The 25,796-nt window shown below is 41.7% G+C and overlaps 1 protein-coding gene across 1 annotated transcript in view; it reads left to right on the top strand.

The window, feature by feature from the left end:
• Positions 1-22,620, top strand: part of FGD6 (FYVE, RhoGEF and PH domain containing 6) — a 103,211-nt gene extending 80,591 nt beyond the window's left edge. The window contains exons 17-21 of the mRNA XM_067559791.1: positions 740-842; positions 2,750-2,877; positions 9,241-9,369; positions 11,812-11,960; positions 22,334-22,620. Coding sequence (XP_067415892.1) covers positions 740-842; positions 2,750-2,877; positions 9,241-9,369; positions 11,812-11,960; positions 22,334-22,370 — 546 coding nt within the window. The 3' untranslated portion in view covers positions 22,371-22,620. The remainder of the gene's footprint in view (positions 1-739; positions 843-2,749; positions 2,878-9,240; positions 9,370-11,811; positions 11,961-22,333) is intronic.
• The last annotated feature ends 3,176 nt before the right edge of the window (positions 22,621-25,796 follow it).

The following is a 25,796-nucleotide window of genomic DNA, read 5'->3' on the forward strand; positions in this document are numbered from 1 at the left end:
CCCATCTAGTGTTTCTCATCCTATTTTGCATTTCAGGAGGAAGAATCAGTGGATGTCCCTTTCAGTAGCACAATGCAAACCAAGAAAATTAACTGAAATATTCAAAATATCTTTTTCACTGGTTGACTTATGGTTGAATCCATTTTGAGTCTTCCGAACAATGCATATCCATCAAACCAGAAAAAAACTATTGTATATTTAATTGCTGTGAAATATGGCTATTCCAGTATATCTTGCTTATAATCAAGTGGGAATTCATTATTCAGTGTAGTTGAAACACATCAATTTCTCCATAACACAGATGATTATAATATAACTAGATAGATATTGTGATCATCTAAAAATACATTCTTAAAACTGAGCATGTTTCTTAATAAACTTATAGGTTAGATTTGACAATACAATAACAATTTGCTAATTTACACTTTGCTAGTCTATAAATGTGATCGTTCTCACTAATCCAATAGTCTCACTCCCACTTCTCAGATTTTTATTTATTTATTGAGTTATTCAAAATATTCTGTATCCAATCAGAAAATTATACAATATTGTCAGTCACATAAAGTCAGTTCTGGAAAGCGTGTTTTGTGTGGAACATCCCTGTGAATTAGCGCACACGTACCTCCGACCCCTCATGCTGTAAAATTGTTACTTGTTTGGGGCTTAACATTATGGGCTTAGTAAAACTCAAATGTGCGTGGGTGTGCATCCTGTATAATAATGCTTTATCTCTTTTCAGATTGTCTGTCAAGCATGTTCTACAAATAAACACGGCTTAGACTATATGAAAAACCAACCAGCAAGAGTGTGTGATCATTGCTTCAAAGAACTACAGAAACAAGGTAGAGGAAAACCTTTTAAACCCATTTTAACTCTTTCATGATTATATAGCCCACATTTCATACTATCTGAGCACCTCGCAGTCTTTACTGCACTTATCCTCACAGCACCCCTGGGAGGTTGGGAAGTACTAGTAACCCATTTTACAAATGGGGAACGGAGGCCCAGAGGCACCAAGTGACTTGCCCCAAGTCACACACGAAGTCTGTGGCAGAGCAGGGAACTGAATGCAGGTTTCCTGAATGCCAGGCTAGCACGTAACCACTGGCCCATCCTTCCTTTTGGACACTTAGACCATTGCTGTTGATATTTGCGGTATCGAGTGTTGTGATTTCAAAGTGACTCTAGCAGGGCTCTTGTGGTAAAGCAGAGGCAGTGCAGAAACTTTGCCTGGGCCACCTGTGATTTCCACCTTCAGCTGCTAGTGGATGCTGTGCTGCAGGTAGCTGTGGCAGTTGTGTAGTGTACCAGGGCACCCTCTGATTCTGAGCAGTGTCACAGCTGTAGAGCAGGTGCAACACAACGGAGCATCCTCCCACCCTGCTTGAGTAGCAGCCTATCATGCTGACGAATATTGTCTCATTGTTTCCTTGTCCTCCCTCCCTCTCTCTGCCTTTTTCCATCTGTTGTCTTGCCTTACACTTAGATGGTAAGCTCTTTGGAGCAGGGATGGCCTTTTTGTTCTATGTTTGTACAGCACCTAGCACGATGGGGTCCAGGTCTATGACTAGGGCTCTTATGTGCTACAGTAATACACATAATCAATACTAATAATAATCACCACCCCCAACCACAGGCAGGAAGGGGGAGTTAATGGAGGTATGCTCCCAGAACTGCCCCCTTACCTGCAGGCTGGCCCCAGGGAGCCACTACTGATGCCTGCCAAGGGAATGGAGGGGGGAAGGTGTGGGAGATTGTAGGACCTTGCTGAGGAGATTGGGGGAGGTGGTTGTAGGAGCTTGCGCAGAGTTGGCCAGAGAAGGCATGCTCAGGGAGTGGGAGGTCTTCAGGGCCTTGTTGGGTGGGAGTGGGGGTCTGCAGAAGCCCCTGTCATTGGAGATCTGGGGGTGGTGCAGAGTCAGGAAGCAGATGCACACAGGAGTTGGGCCTATGTTTTGTGTGTGAGAATATATTGTGTGTATTTGAGGTTGTGTCTTCACCTTGTAAATTCTTATACCAATGGTCCCCAAACTTTTTATGTTGCTCCTCCCCATTACCACTGTCTGTGCCCCCCTGGGAACTGCGGCTAGGAGCAGGGCCAGTGGCTGGAGCTGTGGCTGAGAGCCAGGGGCTGTGGCCACGGCTGGGAGTGGGGCTGGAAGGTGAACTGCAACAATGGTTGGGGGTGGGGCCAAGGCCAGGAGCAGAGCTGCATTTATGAGACCCGAGCCAGGAACGGAGCCGTGGCTGGGGTTGGGGCTCGGGCCAGGACAGAGTGGGGCTGGGTGGCACTCCTTCCCCACCTCCCATGGGGGCTGGCCCCATTGTGCCCTCCCAAATGTTCCTCTGCGCCCCCCTGGAGGGGCACACCCCACAGTTTGTGGATCTCACATCTTACTGGGGGTGGGCACAGAGAGTTGAAAAACAGGATTTTATATATTTTTAAAATCTTCTTGATATTTTTGGTCCAATCTTATGATTTGGGGGCTCTGACTCATGATTTTTTAACTTTTGGAATTGGCAATACTGAGAGGCAAAACTCCTTTTGAGTTTAATATAGTTAGGAAATACCATATCATATGCAGAGATAACTGGGTTATCGTTTCAGAGATTAACTGGGGTTGTTGGTTTTTTATATTACCTTACACTGAACAGAAATTATAGCTGTGTTTAATATTTTGTAAAGAGCACTCTGCATATGTTAGTGGTCTGTAACATAAAAGCACTGTGCATGTTATATACATTTTAGATAACCAGTTCACTCCTAAGAGTGGATCCCCCGTGAACCATAAATCTCCATCCAGTGCCTTGTCTACAGTGTTACATAGTATTCCATCTGGGAGAAAACAGAAAAAAATTCCTGCTGCTCTCAAAGAAGTAAGTGTTTCCCTCAAACTTTACTCTCATTGGTATTAAATCATCCATGTTTAATAACAATATTTAAAAAAAAAAAAAAAACTGTTCTGCAATCTTTTTCAGACACTGCATTTAGAGGAAGGAGGGATTTTCTGGTGACACAATGACTCAATAAAACAGATGAAATTTAGTTATAGGATTGACTTAGGGCTTGATTCAGACTTTAGGTGGAGCCCTGAACTGAGAGGTGGTGTATAAACCACAGCAATCCAAGAGGTGTTGTGGTTCAGACACTTCTGAGTCAGAAATTCTCCCTGGATCCCCACTCTTCCCTTTGTATCCAGGGAGGTAGTAACTTACTATTGGCCTATATCAACAGCAAATTAAACACCCGCCACACCAGCTCAGCTGCACTGTCCAGTACATGGGCTGAGGTGGAATCAAGATACCACCCATTCGCCACCCGCTGCACTGGAGGGTGGAGTGGAATGAGAGTAAGCAAACGCCCTGTTGTATGTGAATGGACTCAAAGTCCAGGTATCTTCTTACATAGGGGTGTTTTGACTTCTTCTTATTCTGATGCACAGGCCTGTTTCTAACCTTCACTGATTACTGAAGCCTCACTCCCAGCCCCTCTGTAGGGACATAGTCCATGTAATTTTTGTAGCTGTAATGAGCATGGAGCTTAGTGAGTTAGCAGCAGTGTCTTAGGATCAGAGTGGAGGTTGGGTCTCTGTGAGAGCAGGGCAGCATACAGAAGATGAAATGGGGAGGCAATGTGGAAAGCTCTAGTGTATTTATAAAAATGATGTACTATGTAAAAGGGCTACGTAAGAGCTGGGTGATGATATTGTTTATTATTATGAGTATGCTAACAATTGGTAAGACAGCATTGTGTTTCATCGATAGAGCTGTGATAGAAATATATATGGTTCATTCTGACTTTTTCACTTAGCTATTCGTATTGGCTTTTTGGTATTTTAACCATTTCTACCATGCTAGTGTAAACTACAAGAACAAAACTTAATTTTAATAATGGCTAATGACAATATGCAAATTATTCACTCCAGAGGTCAAATAAAAAGCAAAACTGTTTTCTAAAAATAAAAGCAGTCCTACAACACTGGTGAGTGGCAGCATGAGTTGTATGTATGTAGATTAACTCCCATCTACCAATGGCAGGGATCATTTGGAATCCAAAAGAGTGTTTGCATGTTATTTTATGTATTGGTTCTTATGTAGGCATCATGGGACACACAAGCACAAGGTTTGATGGATTATATCTAATGTGATTTTATTTTCAGTTTTTCTTAGGGCCTTAAATGGACATCAGGGAGTCCCTGTTTTCATGTTGTTATAAGCTTTGCTCACTGAGGTTAGCTTCATGAGATACACAACTTGTATTCAGTGAGTGTCTCAAAGTGGCAGTCATGCATTCCAACAGAGATCAGTGAAACTTAAGCAATGCAGAATATATTAATTGGCATCTAAACAGTCTACCTTTATTCCAGTAAAATCCTTAGTGTTTTGAGCAATATCCTGTGTTTGAAGGGTGCCCAAAATTTGGTCATATCATCTCCCAATCTTCCAGTGGTGAGAAACCCTCTCGTAGTCTTGGATTTCTGCTCTTAGGAAGAGAGTGCATGTGACCTGGAAAGAGGTCACCATATAATACTCAAATTCACACTGGCAGTGTTAGCATTTTAAAACTGTAAAAAGAATAATAGATTCCTGGGTAGCAATTACTGACATAGGAGCAGTTCCTGTATTCCTGGTGCACCCCAAATTCCCACTCAAAGTGAAGGAAGTTTTTGGTGCACAAGAAATGCAGGATTGGGCTCCTAATTTTCTTTAGTACCATTGCACCTCTCAGAGAAACTGAGATGAAAATATTATAAAATGTAACTCTTACCAAGGTGAATCTTTTCCTGTCATTTAGGAGAGAGCAAAAGGAGGTAATGGGACTTCATGCTGTAAAAACCAAGCTACCATTGCAAGGGCTGGAAGAAATTTCCCTGCTGAAACATAAAATATAGTGAATATAATTTATTGCAGTTTGAAACATATATGTATTCCTTTTCCTGCTGCGTGAAGCCTGTTAGCATTCCCTGCAGCTTTGAGTTACTCACATTTGATGTATTCCTATGTATGCATCTTGTAAGAAATTTTACACAAGACTTTCAGTATATTACCTGTAACTCTGCTGTGTCAACATTCCATGTGAGGCTTGGCACAGACGGTTAGCACTCTCTTTAGCACCTGCTAATTTTTCTTTAAAGACTTGTTCCTATCTAGAAAATGTCACCAAAAGTATCTCAGAAGCTTTCAAATCATGGCTTAGATGCTGTGTGAATGCCGTAAATATTTGAATTGGTAATGTACTGTTCATCTGCAAAAAGTCTGTTACTTGCAAAAATGATTCTTCAGATTGAAACGTAGTCAGAATATAGTTTAAAATTGGATCATGTGGCAACCAGTTTTTTAGATAGGTATGCTGAATTTTTGATCCACAATCTAATATGAGGCTGTTTACTTTATGATAGCATTTTCATATTTCTATTTAATAAGAAATAGTTAAGAATGTAACTTTCCCAGACTTTTCATTTCCGTTTTATCAGTTGATATCAAGAGGAATTTCTATTGTTATATCCCATGTTCTGAACCACTTGGTGGCATGTCCCTGTGTTTTATTGGCTTTCTACCTGTTGAGTACCAATTGTCCACACTCCTGACTGTCCAAATATATTTGGTATTGTCTGATTGAATTGTTCATTGGGATTCTGCTGTATCAAGGAATCTTAGAGTTTGGGAAAGACAACAGCTTGAGAAGCATGTTGAAATACAGTGGGCCAAATTTTTTGCTCGGGTAAACTGATGCTGTTCCATTTGGCCCAGGAGCTCAGTGGCTGACCAGCAGATTCCACCTTTGCATGTGTTCCATAGTGATATCATGACTGCATTCCCCCCTATTTTATATGCTGGCAGCCTTATAAAGCCTTATAAAGCACCCACCAAGGTTTGGTATTACGGCATGTCTACACTGCCGCAGCGGCAGGCATCAATGCAGCGACATAGATTGAGCGGGTCTGTGTAGACCCACTCAGTAGATGGGAGAGCACTCTCCTGTCAACTGAATTAGTCTGCCTCCCATCAACATAGCATCGTGAAGATGCTGCACTGCATAGACCTAAGTACGTAGACATGAAATATGCTAGTTACATTACGTAACTAGCATATCTCACATTGACCCAGTGCGGCAGTGTAGACCAGGCCTTAGTATTATGGGAAGGCTGACTGCACACTAATGGAAGTACAGTGTTGCCTTGCACAGTCTACTTATCATTACTAAGTGAGCACTAACAATCACGACTGTTTCAGTGACATAATGTGATGGTGGTGATGTACTTTTCCTATTTTCTTGAAACCCTAATTTGTACTGCATATGTATCCTGTTCCTCAAGTAGCCCTATCAAAAAATGAAGGGGCCACTTGTGAAATAAAGTGCTGTTCAGTAGGGGCAAGGAGGGCTTATCAGTCTGGCCAAAGTGTTCTTCCCTGGGATAATGGCCACTGTTATTGCAGTGAACAGCAATTCTTGTTGCAACGTACAAAAAAAAAACTATTGCACATCTGAGATTTCTTACAGAACCTATGTAACTCAGAAATAAAATTAAAATCTTTAGAGACTGTGGGTGTGTGTGTGTATGCAAAAAGCAAACAGCAACTAATATCTTTAAAGTGAACCTCTGAGATGGAAACGTGGAATTTTGCAAGTGACTGAGGACTATTGAGGCAGTTCTCTGGACCACCACTAGGTGGGACACAGTTGTATCCGTTATCTACCCCCAGACTCCTTAGTTGCCTAATCTTAATGTCTGGAGGGGAAAATGTCTGATTCGCACAGGCTTCTAATTGTGTATATTTCATTAGTTAAACTAAGTAAGCCAGAAGCATAAAATGCATGCAAACAAATCAGATTAAAAGAATGCGAGTTAATGGCATATCATAAAATCAATCTAATTAACTGGTTGATTAAATCATATTAAATAACAGTTGTTAATAAGCTTTCTGTAATAATTTGGAAAGGCAGCAAGCAGTCTTGTTTAGCTATCAGCCCCCAAATTAATAGGACACTATCAATCTTGGCTCCGAATGATATATTTATATTCCACCCAAACGGCTGATAGGGGAGGTTCAAATTACACCCAGGTTGAAATCATTGTTGAAACTATAGCTCTGATGCCAATTAAGGCAGTCTGTCCAAATTATAGGTGGTGGTAACAATCTGTCTACGCTCTCTCCCCAAACAGTTTTACATGAAACATTCTAGTACAAATCAAGATATGACCGATTGTTTCATTTAACTAGCTAATGAGTATAGGTGAAAACAATTTCAGGATTTAAGCATACAACTCCTAATGTATAAGAGAGATGAGTGTGATATTTTAGAAACTGAGGTTATTTAACCTCGGGATATTGTAGGTGTTAGAGAAATTATTCTATAGGCACTGTTCTTGTAGAAATTCCATAAGTTCTAGCCATATATGCGCTTGCATGTGCGCACACATGCTCACTACCAGTCATCTGCTGGAATTATAAAACAAGTGCAAGAACACTAAGGTAGAAATATCCTTCTACTAATAAGAAGAGGGTGGGGGGCAGGAAATTAACCAAACCAAAAAGGTTAATACTTGCATGAGATGGTTGTTGTGACTGATTATTTCACTGAGCTTCAGGAAGGTGGTACATGGTTGAAAAGATTAGTAGTCAGTAGTTTTCTCAGCTCAGTCATTTAATGTTGACGAACTGCCTGGCAGGTTAAAAGGTACTTGTTTGTAGATACCAAATCTTTGATGTTGCATATTGCTGCACTCTTACTCTGCAGCAGCCAACCTGGAGCATGGAAGGCATGATGGCATTGCATAGCCAGAAACCAGCAGCCATGGCCAGAAGCAATGGATTCTCCTTTACTTTTAGTTTCTATAAGGTGGTGGCTTGGCTGATTCCTCCCCCTTGGAACTCCTCATCAGGGTCTCTTGGTGAATCAGAATGGGACACTCCCTTCTGTAGTCATTAGCATCACCCACTGGGGATGGATAAGACCACTTTTATGCAAACAAACTCCCATTCCAATAACTTCAGGTTCAAAGTTCCTGGATCCCCAAATATATAACTAAATAGCCTGCAGGTCCAAATACTTTAAGACATTTGGGGTCTTCCGTCAGTCCACAGACATTATCTCAACTATTTTACAGAAGTCCAAACTCTAAAATAATTTTTTTTAATTGCAAAGCTAGCAAAAAGTTGAAACTGAAATAATAGGAAAAGAGCAATTACTCATCTGTGTACACAGAGGAAAGTTCCTTTTTCTTCAGCTGTTTTTATAGACAGTTGCTTTAATTTCTCTTTTATAGTTTGTTGGCACTCATCAGTTAAACTTGGAACTGCACTTTTGATGCAATTTGGAGGAAAGGTTTAACTCTGAGAGTGAAAGTCTCCTCAAAATCATGGTTTTGGGTGGGTCAGTTTTTCAGACAGGCCTTATCTGCCTCACCCTATAAGAGATCAGGGATTTACCAATATAGATGTTTTCCTGGGAAGATGATTTCCTAGGTGCTGGTAGAGAAAATGTGCTTATAGTTATGCTAACTCTTTCACAAGTAAGCTCTAATTCGTTTATTTCTGCTTTCTCCAAGTACAAATTGTAAGTTTGAGATCATTTTCACTGAGCTCTTTAGAATATCTTCTTCTTTATGTATACAGAAAAAATATTTGATTGAAATCATATCCTTTTTTGTTTTCATGATATTTTATGGAAATACGCACTACCTGCTTACCAATTATTTTTTAAAAAGGCCAGATGTTGAAGTTCGTATGCAACAAATCAAACTCTTCAATTATAGCTGTCTTCACATCTGTTAAACTTGGTTCTAGAGATGTCCGAGGCTTCAGAGGAAAATGTTATCCATGAAGGCTCTACAGCATAGCCTTGCCTAAAATGTTAATCTGGTATGGGCTGAATCTTATTTATGGCATATTTGGACTATTGTTCTGTACCACCAAAAGACACAGTCCGCATTTCAGCAATTGCAACAGCAGGTCCTCTTAATGTAGTACCTTAAAAACTTGGGCTGGATTGCTGAATATAAATGGTTTCCTTTGATTTGTTTGTGCTGTACTTATTTTCATGGTCTCTGCTGAATAAAATGCATATCGGTTTCTTTTAGGAGAAACAATGTAAGGGGCCAGGTGCCTTTACAGAGGTTTAGGAACCCCTAGTAGTAATTAGGTTTATAGGAGTATCTCAGAAATATCAACAATTAATTGTGTGCTGAAAAAGCCAAGTACACACACACACACATACTCCATTTTATTTTATTTCAGGTTTCGGCAAATACAGAAGACTCCTCAATGAGTGGCTATTTATATAGATCAAAGGGCAGCAAAAAACCATGGAAACACCTGTGGTTTGTCATAAAAAATAAGGTGCTATACACATATGCTGCTAGTGAGGTAAGGAAGCATGGAATTTTTTTTACATATTTTAAAGTATTGCTGAGTTATGAGACCCATAAATTAGTCCATCTAACTGCAATATAGCATGTTGAGCCTTCCCTGAAGGAGGTGGAAGAATCTATGAGGTGTTTAGCTGTTAATTAGATGATGTTCCTTTCTGGCGGGGGAACTAAGTGAGTCACAACAGTGACCTTTACAAGTAGATATTCTCTGTTTTGATGCATTAGCTTGGAATAATGGCAGATGCCAACAGCATGCAAGCACATTGGAGCATCTCAGCTTGTTGCTTCCACCTGATGTGCTTGTGGTTATTTTGGAGAGAGAGAAGACTTGAATACACCTGGCTTTTCCTTTCAACCTGCCTCCTCCACTCTGCAACAGTCTCCTAATGCCTGGTGCTCCACTTAGAAAAGAGGAAATGGGACAACTCTATTGCCATTCCCATTTTGCTCAGCAAAGTTTAATCTTATTGAAGCATAGATGTGTGCTCCATAAGTCTCAGCCCAGACTGAGGATAATGGGGAGTTACCAAGTATGTACATATACAGAATCTCTTTACAGTATTGTTGAAATACCTTGCTGAAAGGCAGGTGTTCTTGGTTTTTTAAATTTTTTGTAATTGTTTATGAATCTGTTATGGAGCAAGATATAGAAAGCACAGTTGCCATCCATCACAATTACCAGGCGAATTGCACCGCTGACATCCCCTCCCCCCGTCTTTCCAAGAGCACCTCCTCCCAGGTCTCTGTCACTTGGTTCTGGATAGAATCACACAATTCTCCCAGTCTCAGGCCAGTTGCAGTCTTCTGGTACCAATTGTAATTTGCTTCAGCAGGTCTGACTTGCGTCCAGACTCTGCATTCTGTACTCTCTGGGGCAATGACACTAGTAATCAGTGACCAAACAGCCTCCTTAAAGCAAAGTATCATTTTATTTGGAACAAAGCATTTCAGAGAAAACAGATCTTAAAAACAATGAAACAGACTATCTAGCTTAGTACATGTAACCATCTTCCATAGGGAGACCCTGCTAGGACTAACTCCCCATACACTCTTGCACAGAGCTTCTCTTTGTCAGCTTGTTTCACTGACATTCTCTCGAGAGCCCTAGGCTTGTTTCAGACCTAAGGAAATAAGGTTCCTCAGAAAGGTCATATACGGATGGTAGGTTTGAATGCTGTAATCTAGTCCTTCCTTCCTCAAGGGTGGTTTAGTGTTCTCGAACGTAGATATTCTTGTATCCAAATCTAGGAACTTAGGAATTGCCATACAGAGTCAGACCAGGATCCATCTACTCCAAAATCTTGTCTCTGGCAGTGGTTTGCACCAGATGCTTCAGTTGAAGGTGTAAAAACCCCATATTAGACAGTTTTGGGCTAAGCCCTGCCTCCCACTCCAAACTCTCTCACTAGGTCTCACCCAATAGTTCGAGATTGGTGTGGAGGCGTTATAACCTTTCTAAACTTTTGTTACCATTAATTACGATAACTGAATATTCTTCTTGTCCATATGAATGTCCAGTCCCTTTGTGAATTTTATAATGTTCTTGGCCTCAGCAACATCTTGTGCCAATGAGTTCTACACTCTGTGTTGTGTGAAAAAGTATTTAGTTTTATCAGTGGTCTGTGGTGCAGAACCGGAATGACTGTTCGCCTCCCTTGTCTTCCGGTACGCCTGCCAAAGTTCTTTGATTTTCACCTGGCACTGCTGTGTGTCCTTGGTGTAGCCCTTCTTCATTATGCCCCATGTGATCTTTTCATAAATGTCTGATTTTTTGTCTGGATCAGAGCTGAGCCTGCACAGACTCTTCTCCCCGCAGACCAATAAGATCCACTACCTCCTGTGTACTCCAGGCTGGAGTGTGTTTGGGGCGTTGAGTCATCATGATCAGCTGGGCTGGCGAGTTCTCCACGCTGATCAAACAGGAAATAGGAATTCAGATTTCCCAGGGCTTTAATATGGGAGGGGCTGTTTCCTGTGTACCTGGCTGCTGTGCAGCAGAGTTGAAAACGATCTCCAAAGAGGTCACAGCAGAGCATTGGGAAGCCTCCTGTAGGCCAATTCAGTTGACTTACACAGTGCTGCATATACATTGCCTCTGTTGACTCATCAACATCAATTTAAGTGCTGCACCTCTTGTGGAGGTGGAGTAATTAAGTCAATGGTAACAGGTGAGTTAGATAGGCAAAGGGACTGGGTAGTGTAGATGCATACATTATTAGGTTGACATAAGCTGGCTTCTAACTACCTAAATTTGTAGTGTAGACCAGGCCAGGTCTGTGAGGTTTGCTGTCTCTTGTTCGCTGAATCATGTATGAGGAAATGACAAGAAACACAATTTTGTGTGATATGAACTGTAAATTATTATAAACTTAAAATAACTGGATGCAGTAGTGTGGTGCTTATTTTACAAGCTTTTGTGCTTGTGTGTTTAAATTAGGATGTTGCAGCATTGGAGAGTCAACCTTTACTGGGATTCACAGTCTCTGAAGTAAAGGATGAAAACTCAGAGTCTAAAGTGTTCCATTTACTGCACAAAAACACTTTATTTTACATATTCAAAGCAGATGATCCCCATTCAGCTCAAAAGTAAGTAACCATTTTATTTCAGTCCTGCCTGTCACTTTTTTTCCCATGGAATGTTTCAGATGTCATTTTGTTAATGTTCTGTCTGTAAAAGCGCACAAGAAAAAGCCCACTTGTAATGTGCAACTTGTTTAAAAAAAAAAGGGGCTTAGTTAAACATAAAAAATGTATAAGGATTGCAATAATTTCGTAATTTCAGTTGTTACATTTAAATATAAAATAATTGGTTTCATGGGGATTTATGGTCAGATCCTTGTCAAACCGCAGTCAAAAGTGAGTGGAGTCAGTCACCTTTCAATCAAAGGACTTCAAAAAGACAAGCAGATTATATGTTGTGCTGATGTGTGAAGGTAAGAGGAAGGGAAAGTGTAATTTTTTTCTGCTCAAGTCCATTCCATGTGCGTGCGCTGCATTCACTGTTGCTGGAGATTTTTCCCTTAATGGTATCCATTGGTCCAGCTCTAGTGCCCTCTGGAGCCATGCGTATATGTGCTGGTATAAGGGGGCACTGCTAGCCACTCACCCTCTCAGTTCCTTCTTACTGCCTATGATGGTTGCTGGAACAATCCTCTTGCTACAGTAAAGCTTCCTTCCTAGTGGTTTGGACTTTGCTCCATGTAGTTGTAGTTTTTGTAGTCTGGTGTACTTAGTTCTTATAATAGTGTTAATGTCATCGAACTGTTTTTCCCCAGGGGCAAGGCATGTCCCAGTCCTCAGGTTTCGAGCCGTGTGTTTCTTGCGGCAAACCAATGCTAATGAGAGACCGTACTTCAGCTGCTTAAAGTGTCTGGGGGGGAGAGCTCACGTGAAGGACAAGTGCCAGTACCATGAGTTTAGACCCCGCACTTAAAAAGACGGATATTCGGCTGGAGGCCTTCCTCATGGAGGCCGCCTTCAGACCGGTCTCTGAGCCGAGCTGCTTCGATTCAGTGCCAAGCACTTTGGCATTGGAGCGAAGTGCTTCCCTGGCACCGTGCTCTTTCAAGCACCGTTCACCATCTCCGGTGCCGAGGAAGAAGCACAAAAAACTTCACTGAGAGAGGGCGTTCACCAGTACAGAAGAGAGACAAGCGGGTAGAGGCCAGCATAGTGAGACCCATGCTGGGCCACTTATCCTCCCCCAAGCTAGTGACAGCTAGTTGACTCTGTCGAAAGTGTTGAGTTTGGTGCAGGACTCTCTGCCGACCTCAGGAAGCAGCCACGATATCAATGGACTGACGATTCCTTCAACCCCGGAGACATTCCAAGCGGCAAGGTACCTCTTCTCGCTCTGTCCCACCAACCCCAAGGGAACACTTGCCATCCCAGGCATCTGTAACCAGGAGGGAACCAGGAGTGTCAGGCTCCTTTGTGGCACCGGCCCCTCCAGCAGCCTCTAGGGGCAAACCTTCTATGATCCCAGCATCATGGTCACTGATCTGTCCCTGATCCCCAGAACTGCACCCAGACAGAAACAGGTACATCTTCACCATGGTCCTTGAGAGAAGACTCCTCTTCAGAGTCCAAAGGGGACTCCTTCACTCCTCTTAGGGCACACATCACTGGTACCGAGCCTACTTGCCACTGGACTTCGGTACTGGCCCCTCTGCCAGTGCTTGGGCAGCAGGCCACTGACTGATGCAGTGGCCATACTAGAACCTCACCCTCCCTCGCTCCCCTCTGCTCCTACTTGGTCGCTTTGGAGAGACTGGCTACTGACCCTGCCCACTCAGCACTGGATCCTGATTCCAGTACCAATCCTGGTACCGATGTCCAGGAGAGGGTTTCAGTGGATATGATGGAAGCAGAGGAAGGGAAAGGACCTCTCCTCTGGTGCAAGCTGCCTCCTCCTCCTCCCCAGACGAGGCTGTTGCAAGACCCAATAACCTGCTGCAGAGGACTGTTTTAGGGCCCATTGGGACCTTCTAAAGTGGGTCACTGAGAATCTGGGTCTGGAAGTTGAGGAGCTCAAAGAGACATTGCATAGCCTGATTGACGTCCTGGCTGCTACAGCTCCCACTGAGGTGTCCTTCCTGATCAATGAGGCAGTCAAGGCCCTGGAGCAAACTCCTTCTCTGACCCCCACCTCAAAGAGGGCAGAGAAAAAGTATTAATGTACCAGCAAGCAGGTTGGAATACCTCTACTCTCGTGTGCGCATACACACACCCAGGGTCCCTGGTGGTGTCCACAACAAATGAACGGGACAGACAGGGCCAGTCGAGCGCTACCCCTAAGCAAAAAGATGCAGAGACTATACCTTTTCAGAAGGAAGGTTTATTAAATGGGTAGCCTCCTGTTACGTATCACCAACCAGCAGGCGTTGCTGGGGAGGTACGATTTTAAACTAAGGGACTTCTTGTCTAAATTTAAAGACTTCCTGCCACAAGATTCGAGGCAGGAGTTCACTACTGTCCTGAAGGAGGGTAGAAATGCAGCCAGAACTTCCCTCCAGGTGGCTTTGGATGTAGCTGACTCAGCGGCCAGGACAATGACCTCAGCTGTCTCCACGAGGCGTTGTTTTTGGCTCCAGTCTTCTGGGCTCCCTCACAAGATCCAGCAGTCTGTCCAGGACTTCCCCTTTGAAGGCTCTTCTATTTTTTCAGAGCAGATGGACACCACACTTTATGGCCTAAAGGACTCAAGGGCTACCCTTTGCTCTTTAGGCCTTTATACTCCGCCAGCTTCCAAGAAGCACTTCAGGCCCCAGCAGCCGCCTTGGTTGTCGGTGTGTGACGTTGGGTGTACATGGGGTGCAATGTGTCACATGGTGCCTCCCAGGCAGGAGCCTTACAAGAGAAAGGGGAAAGGTTACAAACGGCATCAATTTCTCCCGTCCATCTCATCCTCTCAGTTGGGGTCTCAGAGATATTCCAGCATGCCCAAGCAGGCTTGTTGAAGATGCGCCCCGATCTGCCCTCCGCCTTTTGTTTTTGGACCATCTGTGGCTTTTCAGCCCAGCATGGTCATATAGAACATCAGACTGTTGGTTCCTCCTGAGTACAGAGACAGTTGGATACACCCTCCAGACTTGAGAGGGAAGGGGTTCTACTCCTGGTATTTCTTAATCCCAAAGCCAAAGGGGGCCTCTGACCCAGCTTGGACCTGCATCACCTCAACAGATACATTAAGAAACTGATGTTCCACATGGTTTCCCTGATCTCCATCATTCCATCCCTGGTTTTAGGCGACTGGTACACCACCCTTGACTTAAAGGATGCTTATTTTCACACCTTTATCTTCCATGGCCACAGAAGATTTCTCAGGTTTGTAGTGGGTTGGTGCCACTACCAATTTACTGCTCTGCCCTTCGGCCTATCAGCCCTCCTTGGGTCTTCATGAAGTGTATGGAGGTCGTAGCAGCCTTCCTCGGGCTACAAGGAGTGCAAGTCTACTCGTATCTTGAATACTGGTTGATCAAAGGTTGGTCACAAGCTCAAGTGCTGGGGCACAGCATCAGCATGTTCTGAGCCACCTTCTGAGCATTAGGCCTGCTGATCAATGAGCAAAAGTCAATTCTTGTCCCAGTTCTGAGAATAGAATTTACCAGAACAGTGCTTGACTTAACCCAAGCCAGGGCCTTCCTGCATGGAGGCCTGATTCCAGACTAAGTCAGACCTGATATCCAAGATCAAGGTCCACGCAATAATGACATCTCAGGTCCACCTCAAGCTATTGGGACACATGGGGGCATGTATGTATGTGGTACAGTACGCAATAATGTGTCTTAGGCACCTCCAAATGTGGCTAGCATCAGTTTACTCCCTGAGCAGACATCGCTTAGACTCAGTGTTCACGGTCCCACCCCTGGTCCTCGCCCACCCGAGATCAGTGATGAAGGGGGTGCCCTTTGTTACCCCTCAACCATCAGTAGCCTTCATCTTGGATGCATAAGACCTAAGGTGGGAAGTCCTCCTCAACAACCTCAGAACTCAGGGCCTCTGGTTCCAAGAAGAACGCTCCCTGCACATAAACGTCAGGGAATTCAAGGTGGTACACTTAGCATATCCAGTGATCCTTCCCCAGATCTCAGGCAAAGTGGTGCAGGTCCAAACAGACAACATTATGACCATGTTTTATATCGAGCAGGGAGGGGCTCGACCTTCGGCCTTGTGCCAGGAAGCCATCCATCTGTGGGACTTCTGCGTGAAACACCCCATTCATTTTGCGGCAGCACATCTTTCAGGAACTCAGAATGTGCTGGTGGACTATCTCAGCAGATCTTTTTTCTCTTGCCATGAGTGGTCTCTTCACCTGGAGGTCACCAGATCCATCTTCCAAAGATGGGGGTCGCTCCAGATGGATCTGTTCACTTTCAGGCAGAACAGGAAGTGCCACCAGTTTTGTTCATTGCATGGGCACAGTCCAAGCTCCCTCTCCAAAGCGTTCCTGTTGTCATGGACAGACCAACTCCTGTATGCCTTTCCACCGATTCCCTTGGTCCCCTCTTAAAAATCAAATGGGACAGGGCAAAAGTTATTCTTATAGCCCTAGCATGGCTGCGCCAGCACTGGTTTGGCACTCTCTTGGATCTCTCGGTGATACCTAGGCTCTTGCTCCCACTCCGCCTGGACCTGATCTCACAAGACCACAGTTGGCTGCTTCACCTGAACCTCGCTTCCCTGCAGCTTACAATATGGATGCTGCATGGCTGAACCCCGAATAACAGGCCAGCTTGGAAGAGGTTCGAGAGGTCTTGCTAGGTAATAGAAAGCCTTCCACCAGGGCTATCTACTTGGCCAAGTGGAAATGTTTCACTTGTTGGGCCTCCAAAAGGGATCTTTCTCCATCTCAATCTTCTCTTCAGTCTATCTTGGACTATTTACTCCAGTTAAAGCAGCAGGGTCTGACCCTCTCATATATTAAGGTTCATTTGGCAGCTATCTCAGCTTCCCTCCCACCGCCCCATCCCCCGTGAATGGCAGATCAGTGTTCTCCCATGAAATGACAGCTCAGTTTATCAAAGGATTGGAAAGGCTACCCTCAGGTTTGCGAGCTGCCCCCACCCCGATGGGACCTAATCCTGGTCCCATAGAGTCTTACGGGCCTCCACTTCGAGCCGTTAGCATTGTGTTCCCTACTATTTCTCTCTTGGAAGACCGCCTTCCTGGTGATCACCTTGGCCAGAAGGGCCTCGGCGATCAAGGCCATTACATCAGAACCACCGTATGTGGTGTTCTTCAAGGACAAGGTCCAGTTCCGCCCCCATCTGGCCTTCCTGCCAAAGGTGATGTCACATTTTCTTAATGGCCAGGTCATTTTCCTTACTGTCTACTTCCAAAAACGTCACAAAAGCTCTGAGGAACATCGGCTTCTTACTTTGGATGTCAAGCAGGCCCTCTCCTTCTATATTGAGAGAACTAAGCCTTTCCGCAAACCCACATTTTTGTAGCAGAAGGGTGACCCAAGTCAACCCAAAGGATTTTGTCCTGGATAACTGCCTGTATTCGTGCTTGCTATGAACAGGCTAATGTCCCACCTCCAGCCATCGTGATAGCTCATTCCACAAGAGACCAGGCTTAGTCAGTGGCATTCCTCGCACAGGTACCAATTCAGGATATCTGCAGAGCTGCAACCTGGCCTTCAATTCATACTGTCACATCCCACTATGCTATCACTCAGCAAGCCTGAGACAATGTCAGTTTTAGGAGAGTAGTGTTGCAATCAGCACATCCGTGAACTCTGAGCCCACTTTTGAGGATACTGCTTATGAATCACCTAGCATGGAATTGACATAAGCAAGCACTCAAAGAAGAAAAACGGTTACTAACCTTCCATTGTTCTTCGAGATGTGTTGCTCATATCCATTCCATGACCTGCCTTCCTACCCCACTGTTGGAGTTACTGGCAAGAAGGAACTGACAGGGCTCAGGGCTGGCGGTGCCCCTTATACTGGCACATATGTATGTGCCTCCAGAGAGTGCTAAAGCTAGCCCAATGGATACTACTAAGGGAAAAATCTCCAGCAACAGTGCACGCAGTGTGCCACATGCCTAGCATGGAATGGACATGAGCAAAATCTCTCAAAGAACAAGTTATGGAAGGTTAGTAATCATTTTCTTTATGGAAGAACTCCTTTCTAGTCATATACCATCATAGTTCCAAAGGGTTTTGTGCTGTTTTAATTTCATTCCTTCATCTCTAACGCTGCTTAAAATAAAGTTCAATATCATGTATTAATTTAGGAAATTTTTAGGAGTAAACTAGGTCTATATTATTTCTTTCTTCCCAGCTAGATTCATAGTCCCTATAGATTTTTTTGTATGGCAAATTAAGTTTTATTAGTATACTCTTTCATTTTAGAGACAGAATGATTTACCTGTATTCACTGGAATTATATAGAGACTTTAAGATTTTGGGCCTAATTTGATTAATTGGAAAAAAGTATTAGGACATACTGCTTGCTGCAAAATGGAAGGTGATTATGGAAATACCATTTACTGTAGCTTGCTAATAGATCTAGCTGGTTGCTTTTTCTGGTTTCACAACAATTTCCCAGAATTAATTTATTTGTAACAAAGTAGACATTATGGACTAAATATTCTAATAAAATGTTTTAAGTATGCAGTGAGGCCTGAAATTGTGTTTGTAAATGCTACAAATAGGAATATTTCAAAAGTGTAATTTAAATATCCAGAGCAATTAACTAACTGAGCTCATGCATAATAATTTTTTCAAAAACCTGGGAATGTTTTCCTTAGTGCAAATACACTCTGATCAATCTCTCTTTGTTAGTTAAGACAGGTGTTACCTGGTATTAGCACTGTGCCCTCACATTTACTATATAAACAATTTATAACCGCTCTCTTCCTTATTCGGACAATGGCTTTTGTAACCGAATGGAAAACTAGTAACCAGCAGTAGACTGTTTTTACTGATGCTAAGATCCAAATATGAATTACTTTAAAACAGCAAGTTTTCCTCAAATATTTAATATCCCATAGAGATTTGTCTGTCAAAACCAAATCTGTGGAATAAATGCTCCTTTGACAGTATTAAAAATTAACCTTTTTTCTTGTGTTCCCTATTTAATACCCACTCTTATTTCATTCTTCTTAATGCCTAATGAAGAAACATCTAATACTGGTATTTGTATAACACATTATGCAGCTTTTTCATCACTTCATAAATAATGTGAAGTTCACTAAATTTTAGTAACAATTTTATATAAAGTTTTAATATAAGGCACACTGAAGTGTTATTTAAATTGAAAATTAATAGCGCGGATATTCCTATAATGTGCTGATTCTAATTGTCAAGATATTTATAATTTGAAATGATTTATTCTGCATTGTATTGGTCACCTTTATTTGAATATATTATTAAATTGGAGAGCGTACAGTAAAAAGCAATTTGGATGATAAATGGAAAGAAAGCAAAAAGGCTTATATATGGGGCCACTGACAAAACTATAGTTTTGTTTGTGTTGAGAAAAGACTAAGACGTGACAGGATTGATGAACAACATCTCTTCTAGTTTATGGCTATCTAGAAACTAAGCTTGATGGTTTAATGTCTTAGGACAGTCTACAACTAAGGAGCAGAGGTTTGAACTCCAGGGGTGGGTGTATAAATGTATATAATACGTACTAAAAATTGACATTAAAAGAACATTATTAAGGTTACAAAGCCAAGCCATCAAAAAGTTAAGAAAAGCCAGAATTATGCTTGCCTATGCAATATTAATTTGGGCTCCGTGTGTGACAGTTTTTAGTTACACAATCAAATTTTTTCTCCACAGGACCCCTGCCTCATTCATAGAATAGATGCCCAATTAATGACCAACTGTTCAGTGCTTTTTCTCCTCTTTATTCAGAATGCCCCTAGGCCATATTTACTGCACACTATTCTAACCCTTTTTTCAAGACAGCAAAAACAACGAGCGTTCTGTAGCACTTTAAAGACTAACAAATTTAATTTCAGCAGGCATAAGCTTTCGTGGGCTTCAGCTCACTTTGTCAGATGCAGTTGGTGGAAATAATACAGCAAATAGGCAACATATATAGGAGGCAACATATACATATCCAAAGGCATAGACAACAATGGGGTAGGTGGATGAAAGCCGGGTACTTGAGGCCTAATGACAACCATTGAGTAGAAGGTGAGAATGGGTGATCAGAGCAAATTACTTCTTGTAATGAGAGAGCCATTCCAAATCCCTGTTTAAACCCAGTTTGAATGTGTCAAGTTTGCAGATCATTTCTAACTCAGCATTTTCTCTTTGAAGTCTGTTTTTGAATTTTTTTTGGAGAAGTACAGCAACTTTCAGGTCAGAGACAGTGTCCTGGGGGATTGAAGTGTTCTCCAACTGGTTTATGGATGTTGTTGTTTTTTATGTCTGATTTGTGTCCATTTATCCTTTTGCGAAGTGATAGTCTAGTTTGGCCAGTGTACATGGCAGAGGGCCATTGCTGGCACATAATGGCATATATAACATTAGTGGATGTGCAGGTGAATGAGCCCCTTATGGTGTGATTGATGTGCGATGCTGTCACTAGAATCAATGTGTGGGCAGAGCTGGCAACGGGATTTGTTGCAGGGATAGGTTCCTGGATTGGACTTCTTGTAGGGTGTATGGTTGCTGGTGAGTATTTGCTTCAGGTTGGGGGGCTGTCTGTAAGCCAGGATGGGTCTGTTGCCCACTGCTTGAGCGAGAGATGGATCATCTTCTAGGATAGGTTGTAGATCTTTAATGATGTGTTGGAGAGATTTTAACTGGGGCCTGTAGGTGATGACCAGTTGTGTTCTGTTGTTTTCTTTGTTGGGTTTGTTCTGTACTAGGTGACTTCTGGGTACCCGTCAAGACAGTTATTAATTTCCTTATGAGCTTTTCTATGACATTCGTCACTATGATATGCAATCACTTCATAAACATTACTTTATTTTCACAGTTCCCCTGTGAGGTATGTGTGTGGGTGGGGAGGGAATTATTTTACAGATAAGGAGCTGAGGCACAGAGAGATTAAGGTGAGAAATTTTTTCTAATTTTGGATGTCCAATTTGAGACATCTAGGACCTGATTTTCTGGAAGACTTAGTATTACATAGTACAACTCTCGTTGATTTCAATTGCAGCTATAAGTGCTTAGCACTTATGCAAATCAGACCCCAGATATTCAAGTCAGATATCCAGGAAATGAGGAACACACAAATATTGACAACCTATGAAAAGTTTGGTTTAAATTACTTGCCCAGCATCACAAAGAAACTCTGTGGCAGAGATGGGTAGAATCCAGTTCCCCAGAGCAACGTTCAGAAGCCTTAACCATGAGACAACCATCCTTTTTCTACTTCATTAACACTTTCCCACTTCTGCAACAAATAAAGCAACAGTCTCCTTCACTGCACAACTTTGATTCATCCCCAGAGCAAGTCCATCCTATGCACTAAGTGAGTCAAAGGTCCTGTGGAAAAAATAGTATATGAACATCTAAAGACTATTGTGATGCATACACACAAGGAGGCCAAATTAAGGTTGTAGAGGCAACCATAATTCTGGCTTTTCTTAATTTTTGAGGGCTTGACTGTGCAATCTTAATAATGTTCTTTTAATGTAGCTTTTTGGGGGGGTGTATATTTTCCTAGGTTTTTAAAAAAGCAAATTGAAAAATCAGAAATTCTGTCACATGGCATCATACTGCCACTTGAACTAACAGAGTAACTGATAGAAGATGACAACCTACTAGTGCTGCAATACAAGTAGGAGCACAGGGAGATGAGACAGTTTGTTAGTGGGATTCATAGATATTAAGGTTGCCCAACACTTGCTATTATAAGGTCCTGTTTTCAATTGCTTATAATTTTGCTAAACTTAAACTGTTTAGTTTGAAATTTTCCTGGGAAAAGTTCAGTCAAACAGTTCAGCCAAAACAGGCTCAGTTGTTTCTGAGAACATAGCTAGGGTAAAATACATTGTTTTGCCCCTGTTAATTCTGGTGACATTTGAGAAGCTTTAGCATCCCTATGCTTTGGAGCAGGGACTTGCAATTTGGCTAGGGAGGTGGCCTTTGTGTGAGAGAACAAAAATTGACCAAATTATAAGCCTCTGAAAAATCATGGTTCACACATGCTCAATAGGACCTTGCTAGAGCTTCACAGCTTAAATCCCTGCTAGGTGCTTCCCAAATACAGATGAAGACAATTTTTATCCCGATGAGAGTACAGTTTGAAAGAATTCCCAAAATGAACAGTAGCGCTTGCTACATTGCCATATCTCTTGTTTATGTAAACAAAATGCAGGATTTAAGGCCATTTAATAGTGGTGTACCATATGCTTTTTAATGGATTGGTGGGATTTTGAATTGTTGCATATTTGAAAATGTATTGATGTAATGTAAATAAGGTAGGTTTTGAAAATACACAAGCTCAAGCCAAATCTAACAATGTTGCTCTTTCTAACAGGTGGATAGAAGCTTTTCAAGAAGGCACCATATTATAGCTGCTTCAGCACCAGCTCTGAATCTAAAGGAGCAGAATGTCATTAAAAGATGACAAGAAATGGAGTACAGCAATTTTGTTTAAAAAAATGGACTCTACCAGCATCAGCCTAAACAAAATTGCATATTTATGAGAATTAAGAGGTGTTGCCTCTTTTTTAGGTGTAAGGTAATATTTTTTAAAGAAATTTGTGTATTTGTTGTTTTTTTAATACAAAATGTGTTATTTATTAAATTCCAATGTTTACTGAATGGTCAGAATCATTTCTAAGGTTCACATTGAATTCAAAAGTGCCTTTGTCTTTAGAATAGTTGATGGCTTTGTTAGAAAACTGTTTGTTTTTGTTTAAAAAAAAAAAAACACGCACTTTACTGCAGCATTGCAGTTTGTACAGTTCTTGAGTTGCTGATACTCATTTTGCAATTGAACAAGAACAGTTCAAGAACAAGATATTTCAACAAGACTTCAGGACATGTGTTCCGCTATATTAAAACTCCTTTGAGAAGTCAGATGACTGATATTCTTCTCCTTCTCTTATTACAGTAGGCCAAGTTTTGCAGACTAATTCAACTTAAAAGAGACAGCCAGCTTCTGAATCACAGAACCCCCTAGAATTAGTGCTGCTACTTGTTGCTTAAGCTTCCACAACACAGAGGCAAACATATTTCTTAGGTAATATGGATCTGTTATTAGAGCAAGCTGAAAGTAAAAATATTATAATTTGTTTTCATATTCAATTGTTGAGATTATGCACTACAGGTGTTATTGAATTATTGACACCAAAGATATTTAAATATACTATCAACAACAAAAAATTAAGAGGCAGAATATTTTTTTAAATCCCTATTAGTAATATAAAGCACAGTCAAAAAATTGTTTGGCATGCAGGAAAAAGATTAAATATTCTATCATCATTTTGTTTAAAAATCCCTTTGACACTAATGAGAGCTCCACATACAGTATGACACATGGATAGATTACAGTTCTAAGAGTTTAAGGATAAATAAATATGTTGAAAAATTTTGCAATATTGTACATTTTAAAATAAATGTTTGAACTGGAATTGCCGTACCAAGAAAGCACAATATTCTTAGTCGCAATGGCATAGAAAATGTGTGCCATTCATTCTAGTACATTTTGCTTACGTTATTTGATGTTTTGCTTGAAGCTTCAAAACAAAATCTTTCAGTTGTTTTTAGAAAATTGTCAGTACACCTCATTAAGAAACACAATGATAATTTTGGGGCATTTCTTCTGTTGTTGAACTTTGGGAAAATCATGCATATCACTGTAAAGAATAAATGGAACTAGTACTGACAAAATATGAATAGGCCAGCGTAAGTGTTTATATATAAAATAGGATATATGTGTAGTCAGCCAGTTAATTGTTACTGTAGGTAAACTTAAAAAAAATAAAAAAATAAAAATGGGGCCTTCTAAATGGGTCTGAGACTTCATAATGGGACTAAGAGCTGCTCACTTCCAGGTCAGAATGTCAAGACCATGTTAATAGTGATTTGATAATTGATACTAACTGTAGCCTTATCTACACAAGGGAATTTTAGGAAAGACATTCTCCCCAGACTTACCACCGGTTCCCCCGCTCTGGTGGGAGGCTTCTTGTATTTTTACCATGGTGTTGATTAAGACCCTAGTTCAACAAAGTGCTTCAAGATGTGCCTAATTTTAAGAATTTAGGCACCCCTATTGATATCAGTGGGACTAATGAGATGCTTGAAGTTAGGTACGTGGCTATGTATCTTTGCTGAATCAGGGTCTTAACCGGGTTTGACTGATACAATGATAAAAATGCTGGAAGTTTCTAAAGCCTTGTCTACACTACAACTCTTGCTGGGTGCAGGTGAACTGATGGTAGGTAGCACTGGTGGGATATTCCCCCCCCCCCCCCAAACCAAAAATCCCTAGTGTAAATACAGCCTGTGATTTTTTTGGTTTCCTATATGAAATGATCTGATAGTTCTGCTCCAGCTGTCAGTGCGTGGGCTGACAATACAGAAAAGACAAACAGAATTAGTACAGTGGTCTTGGCAGAAGGATCAAGGATGAACATGGAAGCCAAAATATTCTCCTGCTCCTTAGAAGAGTCCCTCAAGATCAAGGCTGAAATATATCAGTTGAGCAGCATGAGGCTTGCCTTGTCACAGCCCTTGTTCTGTTGCTAAAGGGTTCAAGTTCAGCAAGGTACAGAAGCACTTGCCTAACTTTAAGCACATGAGTAATCCCACTTCAACAGACTCAAGTGCTTAATGTTAAGCATATGCTGATGTATCTTACTGAATCAGGGCCTTAAATTATTAAACTTTCCAGTCTGACATCTTTCATAAGCAACTGACGACTTTCTTCAATTAACTTTGAAGTTCAGGGGGAGTCAGTTCAAGGCCTCTATTTGGACAATTTTTTAAAAGTTTATTTTAAAAATGAGAATTAAAAATGGTCTATATATTACATTTTCTCCTCTTGTCATACATATGGGCTTTTACTTAGTAATTTTTCAGCAATGCAGCTGCCAGCTGAAGCTAAGTAAGTTATGTCTCTTGCAGGTAGTTTCTTAAATGCTGTAACTTTAGCATCACAGTCTTACTCAGGTTGACAAAGCATAGGTCGTGTGGCTCTTTTGGTTGATGCCACAGCAAGGGAGATATTTAAAGCTTTATATAAGGACAACACACTAAAAAAAGATGGAGGGATCAGCTTCAAACAAAAATAAATCCATGGCAGGAGGCAGGCTCGTTGTTTAGTTTCATTTTGTTTTGGTGTCACTTCGCCTCTGCAAAAATGGAAGTAGCCAGTGGTGCTGGAAAAAGTTTTATAGTGAGGGTGCTGAAAGCCACTGAACAAAACTGTAAACTCTGTATATGAAGGAAACCACTTCAAGCCAGGGGGTGTGGCAGCACCCCTAGTTCCAACACGTATGGAAGTAGTCTGATAAAAAATTAGTGCACAGCCCTCAGATGGGGAAGGGATGCACACACTCTTTTGATGACTGGCAACAGAAAGTGAGCTCCGTCTCCTTATCCACTACACATCTCTGAATGATGGTGCAGAGTGAAAATTATTGTAAATGTCTTCCATGAGCCAGCTGACTTCTTGCTGAAGCAGCTGATTGAATCCAGAGCATTTCTGAGAGACAAATATATTTATTTAAATAGAGCCCTAAAAACAGTTGTACAAATGAAACTGTTTGGTTGTGTATGAAATGAAATAGATGAGATTTTGACAGTGTGAACACTAACTTGAATATTAATTCTTCTTCAAAAGCTTGCTCATGTTGATTCCATTCTAGGTGTGTGTGTGCCCACGTGCATGGTTAACAGAATATTTTTCCCTTAGCAGTACCCGTAGGGTCGGCTCTGGACCCCCGAGCTTATGCCGTGGTATATGAGTCAGTCCTGCAGGCCCTATGCCC

This window comes from Emydura macquarii, unplaced genomic scaffold (assembly GCF_026122565.2).
Source record: "Emydura macquarii macquarii isolate MOO-44397 ecotype Brisbane River unplaced genomic scaffold, CSIRO-AGI_Emac_v2 contig_2205, whole genome shotgun sequence".
Classification (NCBI taxonomy): domain Eukaryota; kingdom Metazoa; phylum Chordata; order Testudines; family Chelidae; genus Emydura; species Emydura macquarii.